This window comes from Cavia porcellus, unplaced genomic scaffold (assembly GCF_034190915.1).
Source record: "Cavia porcellus strain 051 isolate PalLab524CR breed Dunkin Hartley unplaced genomic scaffold, mCavPor4.1 scaffold_10, whole genome shotgun sequence".
Taxonomy (NCBI): Eukaryota; Metazoa; Chordata; class Mammalia; order Rodentia; family Caviidae; genus Cavia; species Cavia porcellus.
Window position 1 is genome coordinate 71,685,587 of NW_026947493.1, and position 24,728 is coordinate 71,710,314.

Consider the following 24,728-nt stretch of genomic DNA (forward strand, 5'->3'; position numbering starts at 1 on the left):
TAAAAAATAGTTCAAGCCCCAGTGTAGCAGCACAGGTTTCAAGAAGCCCACTCCACACCCTGCCACCTCGCTGTAAACCTGGGGTCAAAGGAACCCAGGTGCCTGTCCAGTTCCCTACACCGTGAGGGGCAGCCAACATGGTAAGTGCACAGGACCCCACAGCCAGCCTGTTGGGAGGAACCCAAGAGAATGTCAAGATGAAGAAGCAAAAGGCAATCTCAGACCTCCAGTCCACACAGAATCAAGTCTGGGAGATACAGTCATGGAAGAAAATGGAAGTCGCACAACTGAAACGTCCAAGAGGATAACTACAGAAGTAAAGAAACAACTTCACGAGATTGTAAATGCAATCAAATCAGAAATAATGTCTCAGGTAACAGAAGAAAACAAAAACATAATAAAAGAATTACTCAGCATATCTAAAAAGATAAAAAAAGGGGGGGGGAGCATAGAAAAATGATGGAAACTTTGAATGAACAATATAGAAAGGAATTACAATGCCTGAAACAGATTTAAAAAGATATCTACGGCTGGAGATTTAGCTCAGTGGTGTAAGCACCTGCCTGACAAGTACAAGGTCATGAGTTCAATCCCTGGTACCAAAACAAACAAACAAATGACAACAAAAAGATATACAGGATATTAAAAAGTCAATCAAAAACTGGCAAAACCACTTGAAAGAAACTGAAGACAGACTTTCAGATCTTGGAGACAGGACTGCACTTAGCAATTGTGAAAGGAAAGATCTTTTAAAAAACAAGGAACCAGGAAATAACAATTCAACAGCTGAAACAATGCAAAGAGACCTAATTTAAGAGTTATAAGTATCAGTGAAGAAGTAGGGGTCAACACAAATGAAATAAAAAGGCTACTTACAGAAGTAATGGGAGAGAACATGGCAGTTAGATAACAGCAGCTATGGAGGCTCTCTGAGATAGCCAGCTTAGATTCCAGGAATGGTGCAGTGTGGAGAGTCCTAGGCAGGGGGAGATATACCTTGCTGACCCAGGGATGAACTAAGCTGAGAGAAACCCACGGGAAATACAGTCCAGGTTCTATGACTGGAACAGATAAAGTCTCAGTGCCGAAGCTGGAACCCGCGCCTCTGGATACCGCAGCTTGAATTTCTTGCCGCTGCTGCTGCATCTGAATCGGCACAGCAGGGATAGTGACGTGAAAGCTCTGAGCGGGAATCGGTGAAAGAAATCGAGAGCAGACCTGGCAGGGAGCCCTGCATCAACCTGCAGTGAGTGAGAGGAACAGGGACCCTTCCATAGACTAGGAGGCTCCAACAGAGGACATTCTGGGACCAGGCAGACTAGCCGGAACAGGATGCTTCAGTGACTTCAGTCGCAAATTCCCCTCTCAAGCAGGATTGGTGGGGAGTGCTTGACCTGGGTGACGCCACAAACTAAGACTCAGTAGGCTAGCCCAAACCTGTCCCTGCGCCTGGCAGTGCACCCTAATGCAGTGAAGCCTTCAGCAGGTTGACTGACCTGGAGGAGAGGGCCCAGCATAGGCTGCCCAGGTTTGTGTCTCCCTAGTACACTGCAGTGGGCAGGAACACCTAGCTGGCATGATTCAAACAAACTGTAACCAACAAAGAAAGAAACTGGGTCTCCTATATATGCTTGTATGGAAGGAACAAAAAGTATGGGAAGAGGGAGCAACAAGAAAGGATCCTCACTCCCCAATCCTGAGAACACTGATCCAGGAAAGGTAAATGCAAAGGAGAATGAGGACACAAAACATGCAGTATCAGGCACGGCACCAATAGACATAAAGCAATATCTCCAGGACCTCATAGACTAGTTCAAAAATGAACCATTTAACCAAGTAAAGCAAGATATAAGTAGAATAGTTAAAGAAATGCTAAGTACCTCCCAAGAAAAAACATGGTAGATGGAAGAACAGGAAAAAAAGGGGAGAATTCTTTGATGGAGAAAATAGAGAAAAAGTAGAATATATGAAGCAGGTTCAAAGAGATTACCAGGAAACTAAAAACTCTATGGAAAGCTGGCATAACAGCTTGAAAGAAACTAAGGATAGATTATCTGAACTGGAGGACAGATTTGTAATGTGGGATCATGAAAGGAAAAACTTCTTAAAAATAACAAGGAAACAAGCAGTAACAATACAAAGGCTAGAAGATGATAAGAGGATCTATAACTTAAGAATTAAGAATGTAAAGGAAGAAGCAGGGATACAAATGAACTGCAAAGTCTATTCACAGAAAAAAATCAAGGAGAATTTCCCTAATATGGGAAAAGGTAAAGATACTCAGATCTATGAGGCATACAGGACTCCAGCTACCTACAACCCAAACAGAACTACAGCCAGGCGTTTAATAATCAAATTTCCAGAAATCCAATATAAGAACAGAATATTAAAAGCTGTCAGAGACAAAAAACAGATCACTTACAAGGGAACACCCATGAGAATTATAGCAGACTTTTCAGCACAAACCATCAAATCATGAAGAGCATGGGGGGAAATAATTCAAGCTTTGAAAGACAATAACCTCCAGCCAAGATTGATATATCCTGCACAACTGTCCCTAGAAATTAATGGACAAACAAGGTGCTTCCAGAATAAAGGGGAACTAGGGGAATTTCCAACCACCAATTCAACTCTACAGAGAATACTGCAGCACATTCTAAAAGGAATACCAAGATTCCAGAAACAGTGGCAGAGAGGCCACAATAAATGGAGCAGAAAGCAAACTGAAGAAGACAAACTGACAGCTAATGACAGAAAAAAAGCTCAACAGAAATGAGGCAGAGAAGGTTGGATGGTATGAACAGCTATTGTGGAGAAAACAAGACATCATAATAGCTAGTGCTGATTTAATATCATCTTGTTTTGAAGTCCCACCAAGCTTTGTTCTTCTGTCTCCATCAGTCTTAACATGTTGTATCTTATTAGATTTTATTATATGTGGTAATATAAAAAAGTTTTATAGACAAGATACAGAAACCATTGTTCATTTTCTGTTAGTTCGTTCTAAATACCACATAATACTGTCATTCTCTTGAATGGTTTTACATTGTCTTGTTATGTTTGATGCTACAGTATACGAAGTTATACTCAAAGATTTCAAGGTAAGAGATACTATGGTAACTACTTTTATGTCAGAATATCTTGTGGTGAAACACTATCTTGCTTAAATGGTTATGTTCTGACCTGTGCTGTTTGTTGTTATGTCCTCCTTTATCTCAATCTCCTTTTTAATTATTTTTTATTTTTATCTTTTTAATTAAGGAAAAAATAAAAAATAGCAAGATATATTATAGTAACCCATTTTGATTTCCTATTAACTTGATTTGAAACCCTGTATTGTTCTCACCATCTTGTTTTGACTGATTTTACTCTGTTTTGCTTGATAGTACCAAGTTTGAGAGTATAGGCAACAACTGTGAAGACAATAAGATTCGCTATGATGCCCATTCTGGTTTGACTATTACCTTCTTTTCAAGTCCTGTAATGTCTCCAATGTTTTGGTTTTATTGATTTTGTTCTTTACTGTTTTGTTCAACTTTATTATAACTGATGATATAAGCAATTCTTTTGAAGATAGCTAGAGGCATTATGGTAACCATTGTTGATTACCTTGTATTCTGTTTTTACATTATGTACTATGTCCACCCTTTTGATTTGACAGACTCTGTTTTGTTATGTCACATTTGGTTTTACTCTCTTCAAAAAAAAGTAATAATAACTGTGGGAGTAATAAAACTCAAAATGTGTAATTGTCATTGTAAAAAAGAGAGGAAAAGAAAGTGCTCTAAAGGACATAACTGCATGAATATTTAAGCGTATAAGATAGATAACCATATGACTGAATTTTTGGTTTCATCATGTATGAGGATATGGACAGCTATTTTGAAGAGACCAAGAGACATTATGGTAGCCATTGTTGATTTCTTATTGTCTTGTTTTGAAGTCCCATAATGCTTTTATTCTTTTTTATTGGTTTTATACTATTTTGTTTTGTTTAATTGTGTTGTATGTGAGGGTATGGTCAACTATTTCAAAGAAAATAAGAGATCTTATGGTACCCACTATTAATTTGCAGTTGTCTTGTTGCAAAGTCCTGTGTTGCTTCCATTGTTCTGTTCTGATTTGCTTTGTTCTGTTCTTTGTTTTATTCTCTTTAAAATAAAAAAAATTATAAAAAATGTTCAACATCATTGGTCATAAGGGAAATGTAAATTCAAGCCATAGTGTGATATCACTTCACATCTACTTGGATGGCTAGAATCAAAAAGCCATAAAAATAACTCAAACAACAATAAATGCTACTCTGAGTGTAGAAAAATCAGAACACTCTTACCATGTTGGTGGCACTATAAAATCATGCAGCAACTTTGGAAAGCAGTCTGTAAGTTCCCTGAATTATAAAACATAAAACCAGCATATGATCCAGCAATTCTACTCATAGGTATATATTAAAAAGAAATGAAAACACATCCCACATAGTCTCATATATTCAAATGTTTACAGTAGCATTATTCATAAGAGCCAAAAAGTAGAAACAGCCAAGTTTCCATCAACAAATGAACAGATGAACAAAGCATGTTATATTCAGGAAATAGAATATTAGAAGATCATAGAAAGAAACTAATTGTAGATGCATTGCTACATCATAGAAAAATATTGAAAATATTACAGTAAGTGAAAGAAACTAGTCACAAAAGGCTACATACTATATTATTTCACTTAGATAAAAGTTCAGAGTACAGAAATCTCTTGTTCTGTCAAAATACAGATAGATTGATTGATTTTTAAAAATAGATTATTAATTGCTTAGGGCAGGGAGAAAGAAGAATAGGAATAGAAGGTAAGGGAGTGGTGATCTAAAGAATAGGGCACTTTTTCTGGGATGATGAAAATGTTTAATATTGACTGTGGTAATGGTTGCATATCTTTGGAATGTAATAAAAGCCATTAAACTGGATACTTTAAGAGATGAATTGTATGGTACATGAGTTATATTTCACTAAAGCTGTTAAAAGCAAATAAATAAAAGCTTTGAACATCTAATGCAGATTCCTGAAAGTTTAGCTGCATGGATCTGTTTATTTTGCAATTAAGGAAGGTTAAAGGAGTATTTTCTAAAATTGTTACTTTGGGGCTCAGAATTTCTAGTTAGGACTCTAAACACAAATACAGCACCTGTCAAGTCTTTCAATGGATGATTTATTCAGCTTATTAACAAATCAAGAGCACTAAGTTTCTACCAAGAGAGCAGAATAAAGAAAAAAGATTCAATGTTTTATTTGCTCATTATTTAGATAAGTATGTTAGTGAATAATAGATAGGTTTAAACTTGCATCGGAAATTCTTTTAAAAAGGAATAATACATTAAAGTCCATTTAAAACTTCTAAGAGTGACATGAATGACCATAAGTAAAAGTTGAATGAATAGTTCAAGTTAAAACTACTGGCTATGAGCATGAAAATAAATACAGAGTCATTGAGTTAAAGATAAAAGAAATAGAAAAATATAAATCCTGAGGAAAGAACTATAACAATACCTGGATGGGAAGGTGGTAACAGAAACAAGAGGTAATACTAGAAAAAACAGAGAAAGAAAAGGAAAGCATGTATGAAGTATTTAAGTGCTGGAAAGTAGCATGATTTCGGCGAGGTCCTTTTTCCCCTACCTTTCCCATGTTTACCAATGTCTACATACACATATGGGCAACAATTGTTTTTCTCATATAATAAAAAAACTTTAAAACTGTAAGTTAAACCTGGTGTTTGTTGTTGTTGCCTTGTTTTTTGGTGGTTTTGTATTGTAACCTTGTGTTTGTTTCCTGTGTTTGGCAAAGAAACATTTCAAACTAGTTTTTAGACTTAATCATTACTTGCCCAGTCTAAAAGTGTCTAATGGAAGCTATCTATATAGTAAAGGAAATATGAACAAAAAATAGGATTACTGAATACTTGTCACTTTCAAGAAAACTAACTCACCCACTATAAAAAATATTGCCTGATTAACGTATTGAAATTCTTTCGGGAGGAAAATAAAATTGTGGAGAAAGGGGAATCATTCATGTATTTTATTTTTGGAACAATCTCCAAAAATTTTTCACACCATGACTATTTCTTAATTGAGTTATCCTAGGGTCAGGAATAGAGTTTTATTATGAATAAAAAATTAGTGTCAAAACACTACAGATAGGGATATTATTAAAAGGTGACACGCAAACTATGGTATTTCCCAATGAATCAATTGTAGGTCAATCTAATCTAATGGTTTATTGGACTTTTGGAAAAGAGAGGGCATAGTGAATTCTCTAAACTTGAAAATGACATTAAATTTTACAGGAAGTTACATGCCAAAATAAAAGGGTAAAAAAAATGGCAGAAGAATTTTGACTGAAATATAAGTTGACAAACACATTAATGGGAAAATTACTCAACTGTAAATAGAAATGGATTTAATTGCTGGGTCACCATGAGGCACAGAGATCTAGGCATCACGGAAGCTGTTCTGTCTGTTCTGATGTTCTGTCAGTTTTCCAAAGGTTACAATAAAGTTGTTAGAGCCAGGTGCACAACTGTAACCTCAGCACTCAGGAGGCAGAGGCAAGGGAATCATTGCAAGTTCGAGAGTAGCTTGGGTTACAAAGTGAGCCCAAGGCCAGTCTGAACTGCATAGTGAGATCCGGTCTCAAAGAGACAGAAAAGAAAAAAAAAAGATTTGAAGCATTAAGAGAAGGAGCTGGCATTCAGGACATGCCTTTCTACCACATGTAACAATGTCACACAGCATGAACCTGCTTGTCTGTATAGAGAGAATGTGGGTTTGCTGCATCAGTTATAAGGACCCAAATGAAGTTTCTTGGCACTAGAAAATAGGAAAGATGACTCAGACATTTTCTGTGAAGCCTCAATGTGAAGGAACCCTACAGATGCCAGAGGGTACAAGTTGGGAAACATCTTTGCCTGTGTGCACTTCAAGTCCACCTAGAGAAATAAGGCTACTGTAATAAGGAGAGAGGTCAGTCACACTGCCTGAAAGGTAGGGCTCTGTGAGTTAAGAGGCAGGGAAAACGGAACTTTTATTAAGTAGTACTCTTTGTTCATATATTATATCAATGTTTATCTACTGCTTACAATGTGCTGGCCAATATTCTAGAAGCTGGGAATGCAGCAGTGACCAAAATAAACCTAACATCAGATGGGTAAGTGCTTGTGAAGAGAACAAACAGACACAATGGAGTGGCTCCTTTGTGGGATCCAGAAAAAGGCTGAGAGGTGGCTCCTGACCTGACACTTGCTGAGAAGGAGGCTGCTGCACGAAGATGTAAACTAAGAGTTTTCTAAGCACAGGAAATAGCAAGTGCCAAGGTAAGAAGGACTGTGGTGTGTTAAAGAAACAGAAAGAAGGGTTGGAGATGCAGCTCAAAGACAGAATGCATGCTTAATATGCAGAGAGCCCTGGGCGCACACACACACACACACACACACACACACACACAAGACCAGCTACACAGATCAGTGAGTCTGCAAAAGTTGGACAGGCATGACTGGAAGGAGATGTGGTTCTTCCCTTTTAGTGTCCTCTACAGCGAGATGGCAGGAAGAGAGCAAAGAAGCAATTACATGATAACATGAGGCACGCATACAGACGGAACAGGAGAGAAAGATGATAGGTTATGAAGTACAAAGAGCTATTAGCACAACACTGAGGAGGACACTACAAATGTACAAAACTCTGGACACCAGGTTAAGAGCAAGCTCTCCTGTGAGCTACAAGAGAGGGCAAAGAAGGTGCTGACCAGGGCTGGCAAAGGCTCTGGAGCTCTTTGTACTGCAGGACTGAGAAGTCAGCTACACCCACCTTTCTTCCGTGTTCCGTGGGAATCAGGGAAGAGGGCGCACTGAGAACTCAGGGTTTCATTCTTTTGTCTTGAGTTCTTACCCAGTTAAAATATAGTGCACTGGTAGAAGAGGGCACTATGCTTTCATTTCTTGGGGGCATTTCATCTCCAGAGGTCTCTGTTACAAAAGAATGGCACTCAGTGGGCTGGTCTGGGGACCAGAGTCTGATCACCCACACACCCCGCTGAGCTTCCTGAATAATTGTGTCTGACAGACCTGGGGCTGGGATCCAGAAATTCAGTAAGATCAAATTAAAGAAGACAGATATGCAAGAGATAAATCCACTGGCTTCAAAGGAAATGAGGACACACCAGAAGCAAGCAGGTCAATCCTAAGGAGGTGTGCGTCATCTCCATTGTGTGGGATCAAAATTAGGCCACCTGAGAGGATTACAGTGCACTTTTTATTGTGCTCATTGTAACTGTTCAACTTTAAAAGATGCAAGGGGTTTAGATCAAGTTTAATGGCTGTGCCGTCCCTTTCACTTCAAAGAATGGCAATCCACTGACAATGCAGGCAGCATCTGCCTCTCCCCTCTGCCTCTCTGGCAGCAAGGAGGGAAAAGGAAAGAAGCTGTCCAGGGGGACAGTGAAATAAGAAGTAAAATCCAAGCTGATCCAAGGTGCCCTGCAGGCTGTGAAACGCACTTTAATCATAACACTTTTCCTTGCTGTTTTACAAATGATTTTAATGATTGTAATACAGTTTTTAAATACGAAAATAAAGTTTTAAACCTGAAAGAGAGAGCATGGTAGCACCTTGATAATGAATTTGTAAATGTGATTATATCTTTCTGTCTTTATATCTTGGAAAGGGATTGTAATAGGGCTCTTGTTGCTTTTGAACAGAACAGAGTTGATGAAGGCTTCCAGGAGGGCCTGGAGCTGGCTTTCTGAACCAGGTTTCAAAGTTTGGGACTTCCTTCACTGTAGGACCTGAAGAAAATTACTTAATTCTTTACAGTTTCAGTTTTCTCATCTGAAGGAATGTTACCCAAGAGATTGTCTCTATGGAGACTGCACTGGATGTCTTAAATGAAAACCTTTGCCAGATGAAATGATATTCTGTGGTCTTCCTTTCCTGATAAAGACTGTGGTCCATCTTCACAGGCATGGTTGGATGTTCAAGGATGTTTAGCCTGGTTGGGAAGCAGGAACACCATAGACTATGAGAAGAAAGAGATAAGAAAGTGGGGTCACAGGAGAAGCTAAAGCTGCTTCCCAGGCCATGAACACAGCAAAGATGCATCAAAATGAAATTTAGTCCATACAAAAAAGGATTCTGAGTAGAAAAGCTAGGGAACTCCTGGAGTAATGCATTTTTTTTTCCCTTCTCAATACAGGAAGCTAACATGCACAGTGGTTTCAAGGGTCTAAGACAATAGGTCTAAAATCACTTATTGTCAGGATTTTGATAAAGAAATCCAAACATAAATACTACCAACTCTGCTTGCCAGAATTTAAACCATGTTAAGCTCAAATTGATCCACAACATATTAAATGGGGTAAAACATTTTTTATGCTGCCTCAGCTGGTATTCTAGCAATCTTTAGCTGTATAAATTCATAGGCCTCTTTAACAGCATGTCAGCCTAAGTCCACATCAGTTGCTTCTTGCTAGAAAAATGGGTTTTTCATCTGGACGTGACTCGGTGCCAGACTGTACAGATTCTTGGATGCATTGAAACTCTTGAATGTCACCAGTCACAGTCAGTGCAAGCTCAGCTTAGGTGATTTTAGTTAATGCAATGATTTAAAGAAATCAGAAGGCAGAAATGAGTATTTTGGTATCATAGACTGCAAAGTCCATTGCAATGACGTCTGATGAAGAAGGAGTCATGTGATCTATGTTAAGGCTCTCAGCTCTCTTAGTAAACTAAATGTAACACTTAATTGGATGAAGTGACAGGGTCTAATATTTCTCATTCGTACGTACACAAAACAGGTTCAAACCAGTCTAGAAGAGATTCCAGCACTCACCCTGTGAATTGGCCAATTTAGTCTGAGGCGAAGAGGCACTCCCAAACATACCAGACTCCTTGGAAATATGTTAAGTGGTACTGATGATGGCCAGGGCTGCCAAGGATGTCAAAAGTATTTAAAAGTGAGTAGAACAAAGCCTACCACCCTCTGGGTGGGGACACAGTTGATTTTCAGGTGATATGATTCCTTTCTTGCGATGAGTGCAGGAGGCCCCAAGCCAAGGATTTTGCCTGACACACAGCACATCAAGATAATAGAAAGAGTGCTAGAGTTGCACTTATTATCTTTGTGAAAATAGTGAAAATGAGATCATCACTGGTGTTAGCAGCGTTTGCCTTTTTTTTTCCTTTATTTTCTTTGCTTAATTTCCTTTTAGGGGTGCCAGTTTACCCTTGCAGTAAATACAGACTCTCAGTTACTTTCCTGGGGTTTGAAGCTGGTACTCCCACTTGCTACATGGAAGGCAATGGGTACTCAGTTAATTTTGCAATGCCTTTGTTTTCCCCTATACAATGGTGATAATAGTAGCACATTCTTCAGCCAATTCTATAGGAATTCATATCCATATTGTATTAGGTATTTTCCTGTTGGTGGGTTAAAATACCTGACACCTCCAATTTGAAGGAGGAAAGGTTTATGTAGGCTCAGTTTCAGTGGGCTCAGCATATGGTCTGCTGGTTTGAGGTAAAAGCAGCATAGTGAACGTGATTGGTGTTCACATACTAGCCACTGGGAAGCAAAGCAAGCAGGAAGGGACCAGGAATAAGAATGTACCCTGCCAGGAATAAGAATGTACCCTGCTGTGTCACATCCTCAGAAACACACTCCCAACAAGGTCCCATCTCCTAACAGCACGTTCACCTACTAACTCATCAGAGGATGACTCTACTGGTAAGTATAGAAACCCCATGATCCAATCACCTTCCATGAGACTTTGGGGGGCATTTTAGATTTAAACCATAACAATCCACTCCTGGCCCCCGAAGACTCATGTTCTTATAATGCAAAATATATAGTGAAATAAATCAAACTCATATGTGTAAATACCATATTGTCTCCCTAGTGTAAGAAACTGAGAGTAAACAAGATACAAAATCTTCAATAAATATTGTGAAAGGCAAAGAAACTGCTCAAATGGGAAAAAATAACTCAGACAGGGAAAAGGAGAAAAGAAAAAAGAAAAAAATATAAATTTGTATGTATACACTTAAGATAGCTAAGACGATTATACTACTAATTCTATTAGTTCTTGGAACAAAACAGTTAATATTTGTAGGATTAGATCAATTTTGCATGTTCATATCTGGTAATCTGAGTAGTACTTCTGGAGATAACTATGGAAAATAACAACCTTAGTTATGTTCCTACCACCCTGTTTTGAAAGCCTATATTCTTATGGTTTTGGGCTCTTTGTTATTGTTATTTATTTGTCTCTTTAGTTTTTTTGTTTTTCTTGTATTTTGTTTTGCTTTTCCCTCTAATATAGAAAGAACAGATGTACATGTATAGGCTTATACATGCCTAGAATTTCTCATGAAGAATCTACAAGAATTGATTTTATTACATGTCATAGTATGAACGGCTACTTGTAAGAAAATGAAACATTATGGTAGCCATTGCTGATTTTCTGTCTTCTTGCTTTGAAGTCCACTAATGGTTTCATTCTTTGTTTTGTTTGGTTTTAGTCTGTTTTCTATTATTTGATTTCAGTATGTGTGAAGATATGGGCAGTTATTTTGAAGAGAACAAGAGCCATTGTTGATTTCCCTTTTGTTTGGCTTTGAAGACCAGTAATGCTTTCATTCTTTTGTTTTAATCTGTTTTATTCTGTTTTGTTTTATTTGAATTCATTGTGTGTGAAGATATGGAAAACTATTTCAGGGAGAACAGGAAACACTGTGGTAGCCACCGCTGATTTCCTATCGTCTTGTTTTGAAATCCTGTATTGCTTGCATTGTTTTGTTTTTTCTTTAAAATAAATTAGATGATAGATTGATTGACTGATTGATTGATTTGGTCTCTGAGAGCTGCCGAAGTCTTAACATTTCCAGCATTTCTGAAAAGTTCAAGTCCAAAGTTTCCTCTTAGATTCAAGGCAAACTCTTAGCCATAAGTCTATACACAAATCAAAAAGAAAATGAAAGGAGCAGGTTGGCAGCTCCGCATGGCACCGGGCTCCAGTGATCACAGGCTCCAGGGCCTTGTGTCCAGGCCACCACAGCAGCAGGTGGGGTCTGGGACAGGCGCTGGTGAGAGAGAGACGGCAGAGGGGTTGGGAGAGCACATCCTGCAGCCCTAGGCCTGGGCAGGGCAGCAGGAGGAGCCTGAGTTCACAGGCTGACCTGGAGCTCGGGAACCTCACCACTGTGTGCAGGTTTTCTGTGAAGATGCTGATTGATTGGTCTTGCTTTGAGACAAGTGATTCTTGGCCTGAATTTAACAACTTTGCAGCGATTTGGGAAGAGATTCTAAGCCACTGGCTAACAGATTTTATTTTTTTTTTTTTTAATTTTTTTTTTTTGTCTTTTTCTTTTTTTATCGGTACCAGGGATCGAACTCGCGACTGCCTGCTTGCAAGGCAGGCGCTTATGCCGCTGAGCTAAATCCCCAGCCCCTGGCTAACAGATTTTATAGCAGTAATGGAAAGCTAAAACAAAGATTGATAGAGTTGACCAGGCAGAAGGAACACCCAGCAAGCCTGAAGATGGGTCAATTGGCATTACCCATCAGTTGGGAAGAGAAAAATAGAATATAAGAAAATAAACAGAGCCTAAGAGACGCTGGTACATTATAAATCATCCTAGGAAAGTGAAGTGAACAGAGTAATGGCCCAAAGCATCTCGGTTGTGAACAATAGCACGTTTCTGTCTAGCACTGACAATTTAAAGAACACTTGTAGAATTACCATCTGCTAATTTATAATCAGTTTTTTAGTTGCTTTATAAATGGCAGTATAAAAATGATTTTAGGAGTCTTTTCAATAAACTGTCTTAACTACTTTGGTGCACTAAAAAATGGAGGTATTTTGCCTGTAACCTTACTAAAAAAAAAAAAAAAAAAAAAAAATATATATATATATATATATATATATATATGGATAGTGATAAAACTATATATATACATATATAAAAACATATATACATGAAAAAGTATTATATGAAAATATATAAAGCAAAAATTTTACCTTCCTAATTATTAATATTTATTGAAAAATATCAATCATGATAATATTGTTCAGTCATGAAAGAAAAAGAAATGAAAAGAAAGCTAAAGTTGGAACAGAGCTAACATGAAAATATAGAAGAATAATCATATTCACAAATTAGAGTTATGTTTAGTCCTTATCACTCAGTAAATTCACTCATTTGAAACAATGGTCAGGAATGTTTTCTGCATGAGGATGTTAATAAAAAGATTATGAAGTTGCTTTTTTAATTGCACACTTTAGATCTGGAAATGCTATCGTAGATACTGTGAAATGGGAAGAAACTGTTCAAAAGGAAAGAAAAATGGATGGGGAAAGGAGAAAAGAAGAAAGGGAAAAGGAAAAAAAATATTTATAAACAATATAAAGTTAAGATAGTTATACTACTAATTGCTATAGCTTCATTGAAAAGAAAAGTTTGTGGCTATGTTGTTTGATCAATTTTTCATGCCTATATCTCTTGAAATATGAGCAACTACTTTGAAGGTTACAACAGGTAATGTACTAACCATTGTTACCCTCTTACAATCTTGTTTTGAAATTTGGTGCCATTGTTTTTATTGTTTTTTTATCCAAAATAAACCAAATAAAAAATAAATTGAGAAAAAAACAAAATTAAATACATTCAGTGTGCGTGGCATAGAGCAAACATATTCATTCCAAAAAGGAAAAAAATAAGGGAATATAAAGGAATGGGCCAAAAGCAAGACTGAAAGCCTGCAAGGAAAACATTAAATCTTGCATCTCCATGTCCAGTACCAACTTGCAGCAGGCTGTTGGTGGGATGTGAGTCCAAAAGGCCTGGGCAGCTGATTGAAACCTTGCTGGTTGCTGCCCACATGGACTCTCCCTTGGGCTGGCTCTGTTCGTTGAATCATCTATCAGTCCACAAAGTTGAAGAAGTAATTAAAAAAACTACCAACTAAGAAAAGTTCAGGTTCAGATAGATTCACTGTCAAATTCTATAAAAACTTTAGAAAATGTACGAAGTCAATGATCTTCCCAACTTTTTAAGGAACTTGAATAGATGGCAGTACTACCAGTTATTCTGGGAAGCTACCATTATACTGATTCCAAAACTGGAAAAGGACCCAACCAGAAAAGAGAACTATAGGCCAATCTCTTTAGTGAACGTAGATGCAAAAATCCTTACAAGATATTGGCAGAGACAGTGCAACAAATCATCAAAAAGATCATACACCATATCCAAATAGGCTTCATCCCAGGGATGCAGTGATGATTCAACATACACGAATCAACAAATGTAATGCGTCACATGAACAGAAGCAAGGACAAAAATGAGCATCTTAACAGATACAGAAAAGCATTTCACAAAATTCTACACCTATTCATAATATTTCTGAAGAAAATAGGTGTACAAGGGCTTTATCTCAATTTGACAAAGACCATATATAACAAACCAACAGCCAACACCATATTAAATAGTGACAAGATGAAAGCTTTCCCTCTAAAATCAGCAATGACACAAGGATGTCTGCTGTAACCACTTCTGCTCAGTATGGTTCTTAAATTCTTTAGCCAGAACAATGAGGAAAGAGAAAAAAATAAAAAGGATATAGACAGGAAAAGAAGAAAGATAAATTATCATTATTGGCAGACAGCCTGATCTCTACATAGAAGACCTTTCAGACACCAAAAGACTGCAGAATTAAGAACCAAAATGAGTAGCAGAAAAGGATACAAAGCCAGAACTCAAAAATAGCACTCCTGTACACTAATAATAAAGCCACTGAGAGAAAAATTAAGAAAACAATACCTTTCACAATAGCATCAGGTAAAGTGAAATACTTGGGAATCACCCTAACCAAGGAAGTAAAAGACCTCTACAATGAAAAACTACTGCACTCTGAAAAAGGAAATTGAAGAGATCAAAAAGATGCAAAAATAGTCTCTGTTCCCAAATAGGCAGAATCCATATAGTATATACTTCCAAAACTGTTAGACGGATTTAATGGAATCCTAATCAAAATACTAATAGCGTTTCTCACAGAATTAGAGAAGGCAACACTGAAGTTCATACGGAATCAGAAGAGACCTGTAGTAGCAAAGCAATTCTAGACAACAAGGGAAATGTGGGATAAACCACAAGTTTGAACTTCAAGTTATACTACAAGGCTACAGTGATAAATTCAGCATGGTACTGACAACAAAACAGACTTGTGGATCACAACTTGTGGCTAGAGAGTGCAGAAACAAATCCAGGCACAGGCACACACACAGCTACCTTATATTTGACAAAAGGCCTAAAATAAATATTTGATGGAGGATAGTAAATTATTTAACAAATGGTACTGGGAAAACTGGCTATCCACATGCTAAAGATTGAATCTAGACCCATATGCTTCAACCATATACTAAACTAAAATGAAAATAGGTCAAAGATCTAAATATTAAAACAGAAATTCTTAATGTGCTAGAGACAAAATAAGTAAAACTCTTGAAGACATAGATGTAGGCAAAGACTTTCTGAACAGAATTCCAGTTGCACAAGAAATAAAACCAAGAATCAACAAGTGAGAGCACATCAAATTGGAAAGCTTCTGTACAGCGAAAGAAATCACTACCAGGGTGAAGAGACAACCCACAGAATAGAAAATATTTTTTGCCAGCTACTCATCAGACAAAGAACTAATATCTAGAATATATGAAGAACTCAAAAAAATTAGACCCCTCAAATTTATAGCCTCATCCAAAAATGGGCATCTGAAATAAATTGACATTTCCCAGATAAAAAAATAAAAATGGCCAATAAATACACAAAAATTTTTCATTATCACTTGGCCATTCAAAAAATGCAAATTAAAACAACACTGAGATTTCATCTTACTCCAGAAAGGATAGCTATGTTGAAGACATGAAATAATAACAAATGCTAGAGAGGTTGCAGGAAAAAAGGAACACTTCTTGATTGTCATGAGCACGTAAACTGGTACAACCACAATGTAAATCAGTATGGAAATTCCTCAAAGAAGTAAAGGAGAGAAATCCCATTTGACCCACTTATTTCCAATCAGGTATCTTCCTGAAAGAGTTCAAGACATCATACTACAGTGATACATGTATAACTATTTTTACAGCAGCACAACTCACAATAGCTAAATCTTGGAAACAGCCTAAGTGTTCATTTGCAAATGAATGGATAAAGAAAATGTGATATTTATGCACAATGGAGCACAACTACCATAAAGAAGGATAAACTTGACTAATTTGTGGGAAAATGGGTACACCTTGAGACTATAACATCAAGTGAAGCAAAACAGGCACACAAGCTTAAATACTGCATAGTTTCTCTTGTGTGAAAACTCAAATATAGCAATAAAGTACAAAGTAAAGACAACAGAGAATAGCAAAATAGATCTTTGGAATATGAGAAGGGAACCAAAAGATGGAAGGATCAGGGAGGGAGGAAAGGGAAAGGAGATCAATAAAAAAGAAGTGGTGGGATTTGAGAAGTGTTTGTACGTGCACCAAGTTCCTATAAGGCATGTGATCATCACATACTACAAGCATAATATATATGGTATATATATGGGCAGGGGACCAAAAGGTGCAGGGACAGGGAGGGAGGGGAAAGGGTTAAAGAAAGGAATTGGCAAATATCATCACATACGTGTACCAATTCCCCACGATGAATGTAATCATAATGTACTACAAACATTTATCAATAAAACAAAAGATAAAAGAAATTTAGCCTCTCGATTCATACTTTCCCTCAAATGACTACCTCCAACAGGTCACACCTTCTAACAGTACCCTCAGCTACTGAACTTAACAATGGACAATTCCACTGACCCAATTACCTTCCATTTTATGTGAGAATTTTGGAGGACATTTTAGATCTAACCTATATACTGTTTAGATAACACCTATGTACTGTTTAGAGTGGATCTAGCATACAGCAAATCATAATATTTCTGTGTGGTTAATTGGAGCAATAATAAATGTGTATTATAAAACAACTGTACAGGGAGGGAGTATAGCTTTTTGGGAGAGTGACTGCCTGGCATGCAGAAGGCCTGAGTTCAATCCCCAGTGCTGGAAACAAAACAGTATGCAAAGATTTTAAAATAAAATCAAACTATTATCATCTATATTTCCAGATCCACAGGCAATGGAAACATTTCTAGAGGTACAGAGTAGCAGTGATAGAAACAACTATTTGTTAATGTGATATTTATTCTTTCCTTCTTCCTTATTTGCTACCCTCTGATTTTGTTTTGGTTAACAAACTACATTTTCCAGACTTCTTTTCAAGTAAGATGGGTCATGTGGCTAACCTAAGGCCAATGTGATGAAAGACGAGTTAAGACATGAAATAATAACAAACACTAGAGAGGTTGCAGGGAAAGAGGAACACTTCTTGAAGTTGATCTGACCCCAAATAGAATGCCCATCATCAAGAAATCAAACAGTGATACATACTGGAGAAACTACAAGTTAAAAAGAATGCTTTTCCACTGTTGGTGGGAATGCAAACTAATGCAACCATTATGGTAGTATTACTGTCATCCTCGATAAGTATCCCTTTGTGGTTACGCTGACTGCTTTAAATTTTTCCAGTACACCCATATTTCAGTCTGAAGGAAGGAAGAGGAGGGGAGAGGCAAGCTCCCTCAGGTATGATGAGGAGGTTGCACAAAGCACTTCAGGTCTCATCTCATCTGCCAAAGCTAGTTACATGAGCACGCCTACCTGCAAGGAAGGATGAAAATACAGTCTATCTTAATATCTAAATGTAATTTGCCTGGTACTAACCCTAAGTTGAAATTAATTTTCCTTCAGAATTTGAAAGCTGTTCTCCATTACTTCTGGTTTACATTTCTGATTCCCCCCATCACTTCTAACAGCAAGGAAGTCTTATATTTAAAAATGTTGCCTTTTCACCAAGATAGGAAAAAGAGGAAAAAGAAGTTGCTTCCTGTCTTAAGCAGAACCCAGTGGTACGGTTTGGAAGGCCAAGAAAACAGGGCATAAAGGCATCCACAGGCCTGCATGTCGTCCAACCTCTGATGACCCAAGACAGGGCAGCCCAGATGACTTTGAAGACCGGGCGTGTAGCTAATTGTTAGGCAGCGTGCCTCACATTTATGGGGCTCTAGTTAGATCCCCAGCACTGAAAAAAGAAACAAAATCTCAAAACTACACCAAATGTCCTTGAAGAGCATTTTCAGGAGGAACAAAAGTGACCGCTATACCCTCACGAAATTTGACCTGACCACTGTGTCTGCCATACTGCTGTTCATTATGGATGTCAGGCCAACAAGCTCCAGATCCAACAGGCTAGGAAGAAGCTCTGTGACACTGATGTAGCCAAGGTCAACTACTGCACAGAAAAAGATTCCACTGTAACCTGGTTATGATCCTTTGCATTGTTGCCAACTAACTTGGGGTCATTTACACTGAATTCAGCTGGATAACATTAAATATAGTTTTTTTTAACCAGTAAAAAAATGTGGAGCTGAGAACATTGGCAAATTCTTGGAACTTAGCTGCTTAGGCAACTGAAGCAGGAGGATCAGCAATTTGAGACCAGCCTCAGCAACTTAGTAATTCAGTAAGATGTCATGTCAAAATAAATAATTAAAAAACCTAGAGAGCCACACCCCTGAGGTAGGAAGATTATGAGCTCAAGACCAGCATGGGTGATAAATGAGTTAAAGGCCAGACTAGACTACATAATGAGATCTAGTCTCTAATCATAAAAAAAAAAAAAAACGCCAGGGAGGTAGCTCAGTACAAAAGCCCTAGATTCAATCAGCAGGATAACAAAAAAGGAAGGAAGGAAGGAAGGAAGGAAGGAAGGAAGGAAGGAAGGAAGGAAGAAATAGAAACTCTATAGCGAAAGCAGATTAGCGAGGATAGCAGCAGATAAGTAAATAGTAGAAGGAAATACCATGCAGCCAGGATAATGCACAAACTGATACTCAACAACATAAGTAAATTTCACAAATAAAATGAACACACCTGTGCAATTACATTTATATGAAAAGCAAAAACAGGCAGAATAATCTACAGTAGAAATCAAGAGTGATTACTTTTGGAGAAATAGTGACTGTGGGGAAGAGGACCTGAAGGAAGCTTCCCAAACGCTGGTGATTTCTTCTTTCTTCATTTAGGTGATGACTACATGGCAGCCTTCAGTTTAAAGAAATTCACTGAACTACACAGTTGTGACAGGCGTGTACTTTTGCATATGTGGTATTTCACTATGTTTTATATGCCTATATGAAACTCTGATGGAAAATTCCAAGCATTGGTCATTAGGTAAAGAGGGATTTAGAGGAATATCGATTAAATATTTAGGATGCTACTGCCTCCCCTGGGGATGAGATTGGTCCTATACAGCAGAACTGAAACTAGTTTGTTTGGCAGCATTGAGGAAAACCACTGCTAAGCAAATTTGCTTTGGTAGGTAACTGGGGATTAAAGGTGAAGGTAGGTATTTCCTTCAATGCTATAAACATCTATACTCAATCAAATAGCTGTATCAATCTAGTAGAGACTTGCTGCATCCAGTTCAAAGTGATTTACATTTCTTTGACTCCAAAGAAGGAATTTTACATGTGTTATCTCATTTAATCTTCACAAGGGCTTTGAGAAGCGGATATTAGTCTCTTTGTATATGAACAGAGTAGAGATTCCAGCACAGAAGAAGACTCTTTGGAACTAGATGGATGTGGTTACTGTAAATCCTCTAACATTGCTGAATATTATACTATTCAGGACTCCGCTGACTCCAAGTGATAATCATGCAATTAAAACTAACTTAAAGCAAGGAGTGATGATTCCCACCTCTGGGAAATGTAGGGATGTAGCTAGTTTCTAGCATGGCTGCATCCAGAGTCCCTTAAAGTCTTAAAGTCTTGTCTCCCTACCTCTTCGATAGGCCTGCGCCGTGTGGCAAGCAACATATTTTCCAGCATCCCCAGCATTATGTCCTACAACCCAGAAGTCTAGCAGAAAGACTGTATGTTGCTACCTGCTCTCCATAACTGCCCTTCTCTGCTTTTTCCATAACCTACAGTTTTTAGATCATGGAGCTCAGATTTCTCAGACATGTTGTTGTTGATGCAGAAATTCCAAATTTCTGACATTCTCAAAGCATTTACTGTTATAAGCGTGTCTATGTCTAGCTTCAGAATTCCATCTACTTGGAATCTGAAAAATGAGTATTCATTCTTCAGAGTCAGTAGCAGCCTTACATCACTAGCAACAAACACTTACTGTAAGCACGTTATGTGTAGAGCTGTAGACAGCACTCACATGGTGGACTTGGCTCCCCTTTAGAACTGTCTCTCGCCCTGTGCCACTTAATGCAATCTAGAAGGTCATGTTCCCCTGTCCACAAAAAGAGAAGATAACTGACCTGTGATCATCCAGATTTTGACAGAGGTCAGGCAAACGCTCTGAAGTTGTGAGCCTTTCAGAAAGAAGACTACAGGGAGAGCAAGAACTCTGAGAAGAATGTTTTGAATGTGTCCTTTGTGTCAGACATTGGCCTTTCATTAGCTGTGGTCAGTCAGGTACTCAAGGAAACAGACTACAAGTGTGGAAGTTTCATGGGGGAGTGATCTCAGCCAATGCCCAAGAAAAATGACAGAAGCAAGCATGGGCAAGGAAGCCAGGAAGAGACGATGCAGCTGCAATACAGACCAGCCAGGTCTCCTACAGAAACCTCCAAGCTGGGAAGCTATTGCATAGTTGTCCTAAAGAGAAGTGAAGGAGTAGCTTTTGTGTGCTGCTCACACAATGGATAAACTACTGGATTAAAACTGCCACTGGGCAAGGGGCATCATTTGCAGGGACCCCCTCCCTCCCACTGAAAGCAATTTCTGGAAGAGACTCAGTTGTGAACTGTCAGTGAGCATAGCGGGTGGGGAGAAGAGGGCATTGGTTCTGAAAGGGTAATCTGAGTGGATCGTTACACCATTCGTTACTCTATATTCTTTGATCCATGTGACAATCCTGTGAAATAGTCACTGTAATTGCCGTCTTAAAATGAGGAAACTGAAGCTTAGCATTATCTAACTCAGTGGTCTCCAAACTTTTGGCACCAAGGACTGTTCTGTAGAAGACAAAATTTTTCCATGGATGAGGACAGGGGACGGTGGTAATGACGGTTACATTTTCATCATGATCCAAAGGCATGCACAATTTAGATGCCTCGTATGAGCAGTTCACAGTAGGGTGCACACTCTCATGAGAATCTAATGCCACCCTCCTCCGACAGTAAGCAGAGCTCAGGCAGTGAGGGGAGCCATGGGGCCTGGTTGTAAATACAGATGAAGCTTCGCTCACTCGTTTCCCATAGCTCACCTCCTGTCTGTGGTCTGAGGTTTGGGGTCACCTGATCTAACCCATCAAGGGCTACATAGCTAGTGTATGAAACCAGGTCAGACTGAATGCAAAACTCCATTTTCTTTCTACAACACCTCCCCAACGCAGAAAGGAAGCAACAGGGAAAGTAGAGAGGGGATGGAGGAACCCTGGAGACAATGTAAACTCCCGCACAACTTTGTTAGAAATCAATTAGTAGATGTAGTGGCTAAGTGGTTAAGAGTCTCTGGAATCACTCTGACTGGTTTTGAATCTCAGCTTTGCTGCTTACAAATTTGGGCGAGTATTTGTGCCTCAGGTTCCTCATTTGTAAAACGAGACAGGAACAGCTCCACAGGATTATCATGACATATAAATGAAAGATTAAGGCTAAGGCCACATCTCAGTGGTAGCGTGCTTACCTAGCTTGTGCCAGACCATGGGTTTGATCCCCAGCACTGCAAAAACAAACTAACAAACAAACAAACAATCCAATAAACACAGTACATGCCATGCCAGGCCCACAAAAGGCACATGGCAAATGCTAGCTACTAGTATAATATCCCACTTACAGTAACTCTTTTAACAGTGGAGGCCTTGCCTTGCCTGACGTGGCTCCCCTACATGGATGGCCTCATCACCACGGTTGACTCCAGGTGCTCCAGGGACCTGGATAATTCAAGAATTCTCTTCAAGACCTCTTCAAGGTCAGGGGGACTGCAAAAATCTGCCAAATGCCAACCATTCCTAAATCTTCAATGTATAATCCTGGAGGCAGAATAAATAAAAGAGGACTGTGGAAACAACTCCCGTTCTCTACCAAACAAAACACCTTTCACCGAAGTCAGCGTTTTAGAAATCTTGGGCAGTATACACATGGAGGCAAAGTGTCAAAGGAGCTGGGTTGAGTTTTGTAATCCAAATTCCACAGCCCAGGAGGGAGATCGTTAGCTTCATTGCCGCAATTTCACCACAACTTCCTTCGGATAGTAGAGAGAGCTGAACCCCATGCGTGGTTCTTAGGTGTGTGGCCTGAGTTACATTGCCACAAATCCCCCTGGAGCTGCCAACTCAAAGTGAGTTCTACGCTCTGCTCAGTTCTGCCCACAGGTAACCAGAAGAGAAAAGCAGGCATTAATTTAAATCAACCACTCTTTTCAAAAATTAATTTTTAAGAAGAAAAGTATTTAACCAAGTATAGTATATTAAATGGCAACTCTGCTACAACAGATATGTTCACCTGGAATGCTGTCTTACATGGAAAGTCTTCGCAGATGTAATTCAGGATCTCGTAATGAGATCATTCTGAATAATCTGGATGAAATTTACATCCAGACAGGTGCCTTATGAGAGAAAGGCAGTGGGGGCCAGAGATACAGCTGAGTGGCACAAGCGCCTGTCTGGCAAGCACAAGGTCCAGAGTTTGATTCCCGGTACTGAGACAAAGAAAAAGAAGAAGAAAAAGGCAGAGGGAGATTTGAGACACATGGAGAAGAAGGTCAGGTGAAGACAGAGACAGAAGCTGGAGCTGAGCAATCACCACTAAAGAGATACCAGCTAGAAAAGGCGAGAGAGGAATCTCTCCTCAGGGCTTCTGAGACAGCATGGCACTGCTTGCTGATAGCTTCCCTTTAGCCTACTGGTCTTCACAATTACAAAAGACTAAAATTCTGTTATCTCATTTTGTTTTTATTTTTATTTTATTTTAAAGAAGAAAAAACAATAAAAGCAAAGATACAGAATTTCAAAAACAAGATAATAGGAAATTGACAATGGTTAATATGTTGTGCGTTATCTTCAACATAGTTGCTCTGATTACAAGACATAGGCATGCATAATTGATCAAATGATATAAGCACAAACATTGCTAATGAACCAAGAGAAATCAGTAGTATAATTCTCTTCGCCATCTTTTGCATATATATTTTTTCCTTTTCCCTTTCTTTTTTATCCTTTCACTAATTTCAGTTATTCTTTAGTTTTGAGCTGTTTCTTTCTGTGTTATTTTAAATCACCTAATTTGTATTAAAAATTTGTTAATACAGATGTAAGTAACTAACACATTAAAGTGAGCCAACTCAAATCTATAGACCTGCTTCATTGTTTGCTGTGTAATCCACATATGCATCTGTACTAACCATCAAGATGTTATGGTTTTAAGTATATTCAATAAATTAAAAATACACATTGCAAAACTGTGACTCAATTTTTGCTTCAAAAACAATACGTAAAAACCATCCATAGCTTATTGGCCATTTATTCTATCTATTTTTCTGAATAAGGAATTAAAGTCTTCGACTCAGGAAGACAAGTGCTAGCTAATATGCAGAACCTAAAAAAGTGACACAAAAGTAGAAGAGAGACTATTATTAGACAAGAGGAAGGGAATAAGGGGGTTACAAGGGAGCAAAATAGCAAGGATGGATATGATCAAAATGTGGGCACTGAAACTCAGTATTTTGTAAAATTAATAAGTACCAATAAAATATATTTTAAAAAATAATACACCTGTGCCAATACAGAGGCCCAGGCCCTATCCTCTTGTCCAAATGCAAAACACACCGGGATTGGGCAGTTCCTCTTACTGCTGAGGAAATACCCAATTATTTTCCTATCGATAGAGACAGGCCAGAGATCAAAACCTAAAGTGAAGCTGGGTGCAGTGGTGACACACCTGTAATCCCACCTACTCAGCAGATGGAGGCAGGAGGAACACAAATTTGAGGCCAATCTGGGCAACTTAACAAAATGGTCTCAAAATAAGAACTAAAAAGGCTGGAGAAGGAAGCTCAGTGACAGAGCAAGTGTTTAATCTCCAGCGCTTGAAAATAAAACTGAAATGAAGCTCAGTAAAAATGTCCTTTAATGAAGCAGGGGACACAGGCGATGCTCAGGAGTAGTGGGTGCTGTGAACACTGGGAGAAGCATCTGGTATCAAGTTGGAGTCTCAACTCAGTCTCAGCTGTGTGTTGTTATGCTGGAGTCAGGCTGAATATGACCGAATCTTCTCATTTCTCAAGAGACACCAGAAAGTGGAATTTTTGTATAATATTATCTTTTTTTAAAATGTGAGCATCTAATTCAAGTTTTCAGGCCAAATAAAACACAGAAACTCAGATCTGTAGTTGCCACCTGTGAGTAAGACCTTTACAAATGAAGGCCATTTCACTCTCCTCTGAAGTTAATAAAAGTCTAGGGTCAGAGCACAGTGCCTGGGCTCTTCTGTTGAAAGAGATATGAAAAATTCTTCTCATATTTTGTTGATGTGTCTACGGCCTTGAATACAAGATGGAGTTACTTTTGTAATCAAGT

The 24,728-nt window shown here is 38.4% G+C and overlaps 1 protein-coding gene across 1 annotated transcript; it reads left to right on the top strand.

Moving 5' to 3' along the window:
- The first annotated feature begins 262 nt into the window (after positions 1–262).
- Positions 263–8,228, top strand: LOC134477771 (thymosin beta-4, Y-chromosomal-like). Its single transcript, XM_063256861.1, has 2 exons — positions 263–340; positions 8,091–8,228. Exons 1-2 carry the CDS (start codon positions 263–265, stop codon positions 8,226–8,228), a joined length of 216 nt encoding a protein of 71 aa, XP_063112931.1.
- The last annotated feature ends 16,500 nt before the right edge of the window (positions 8,229–24,728 follow it).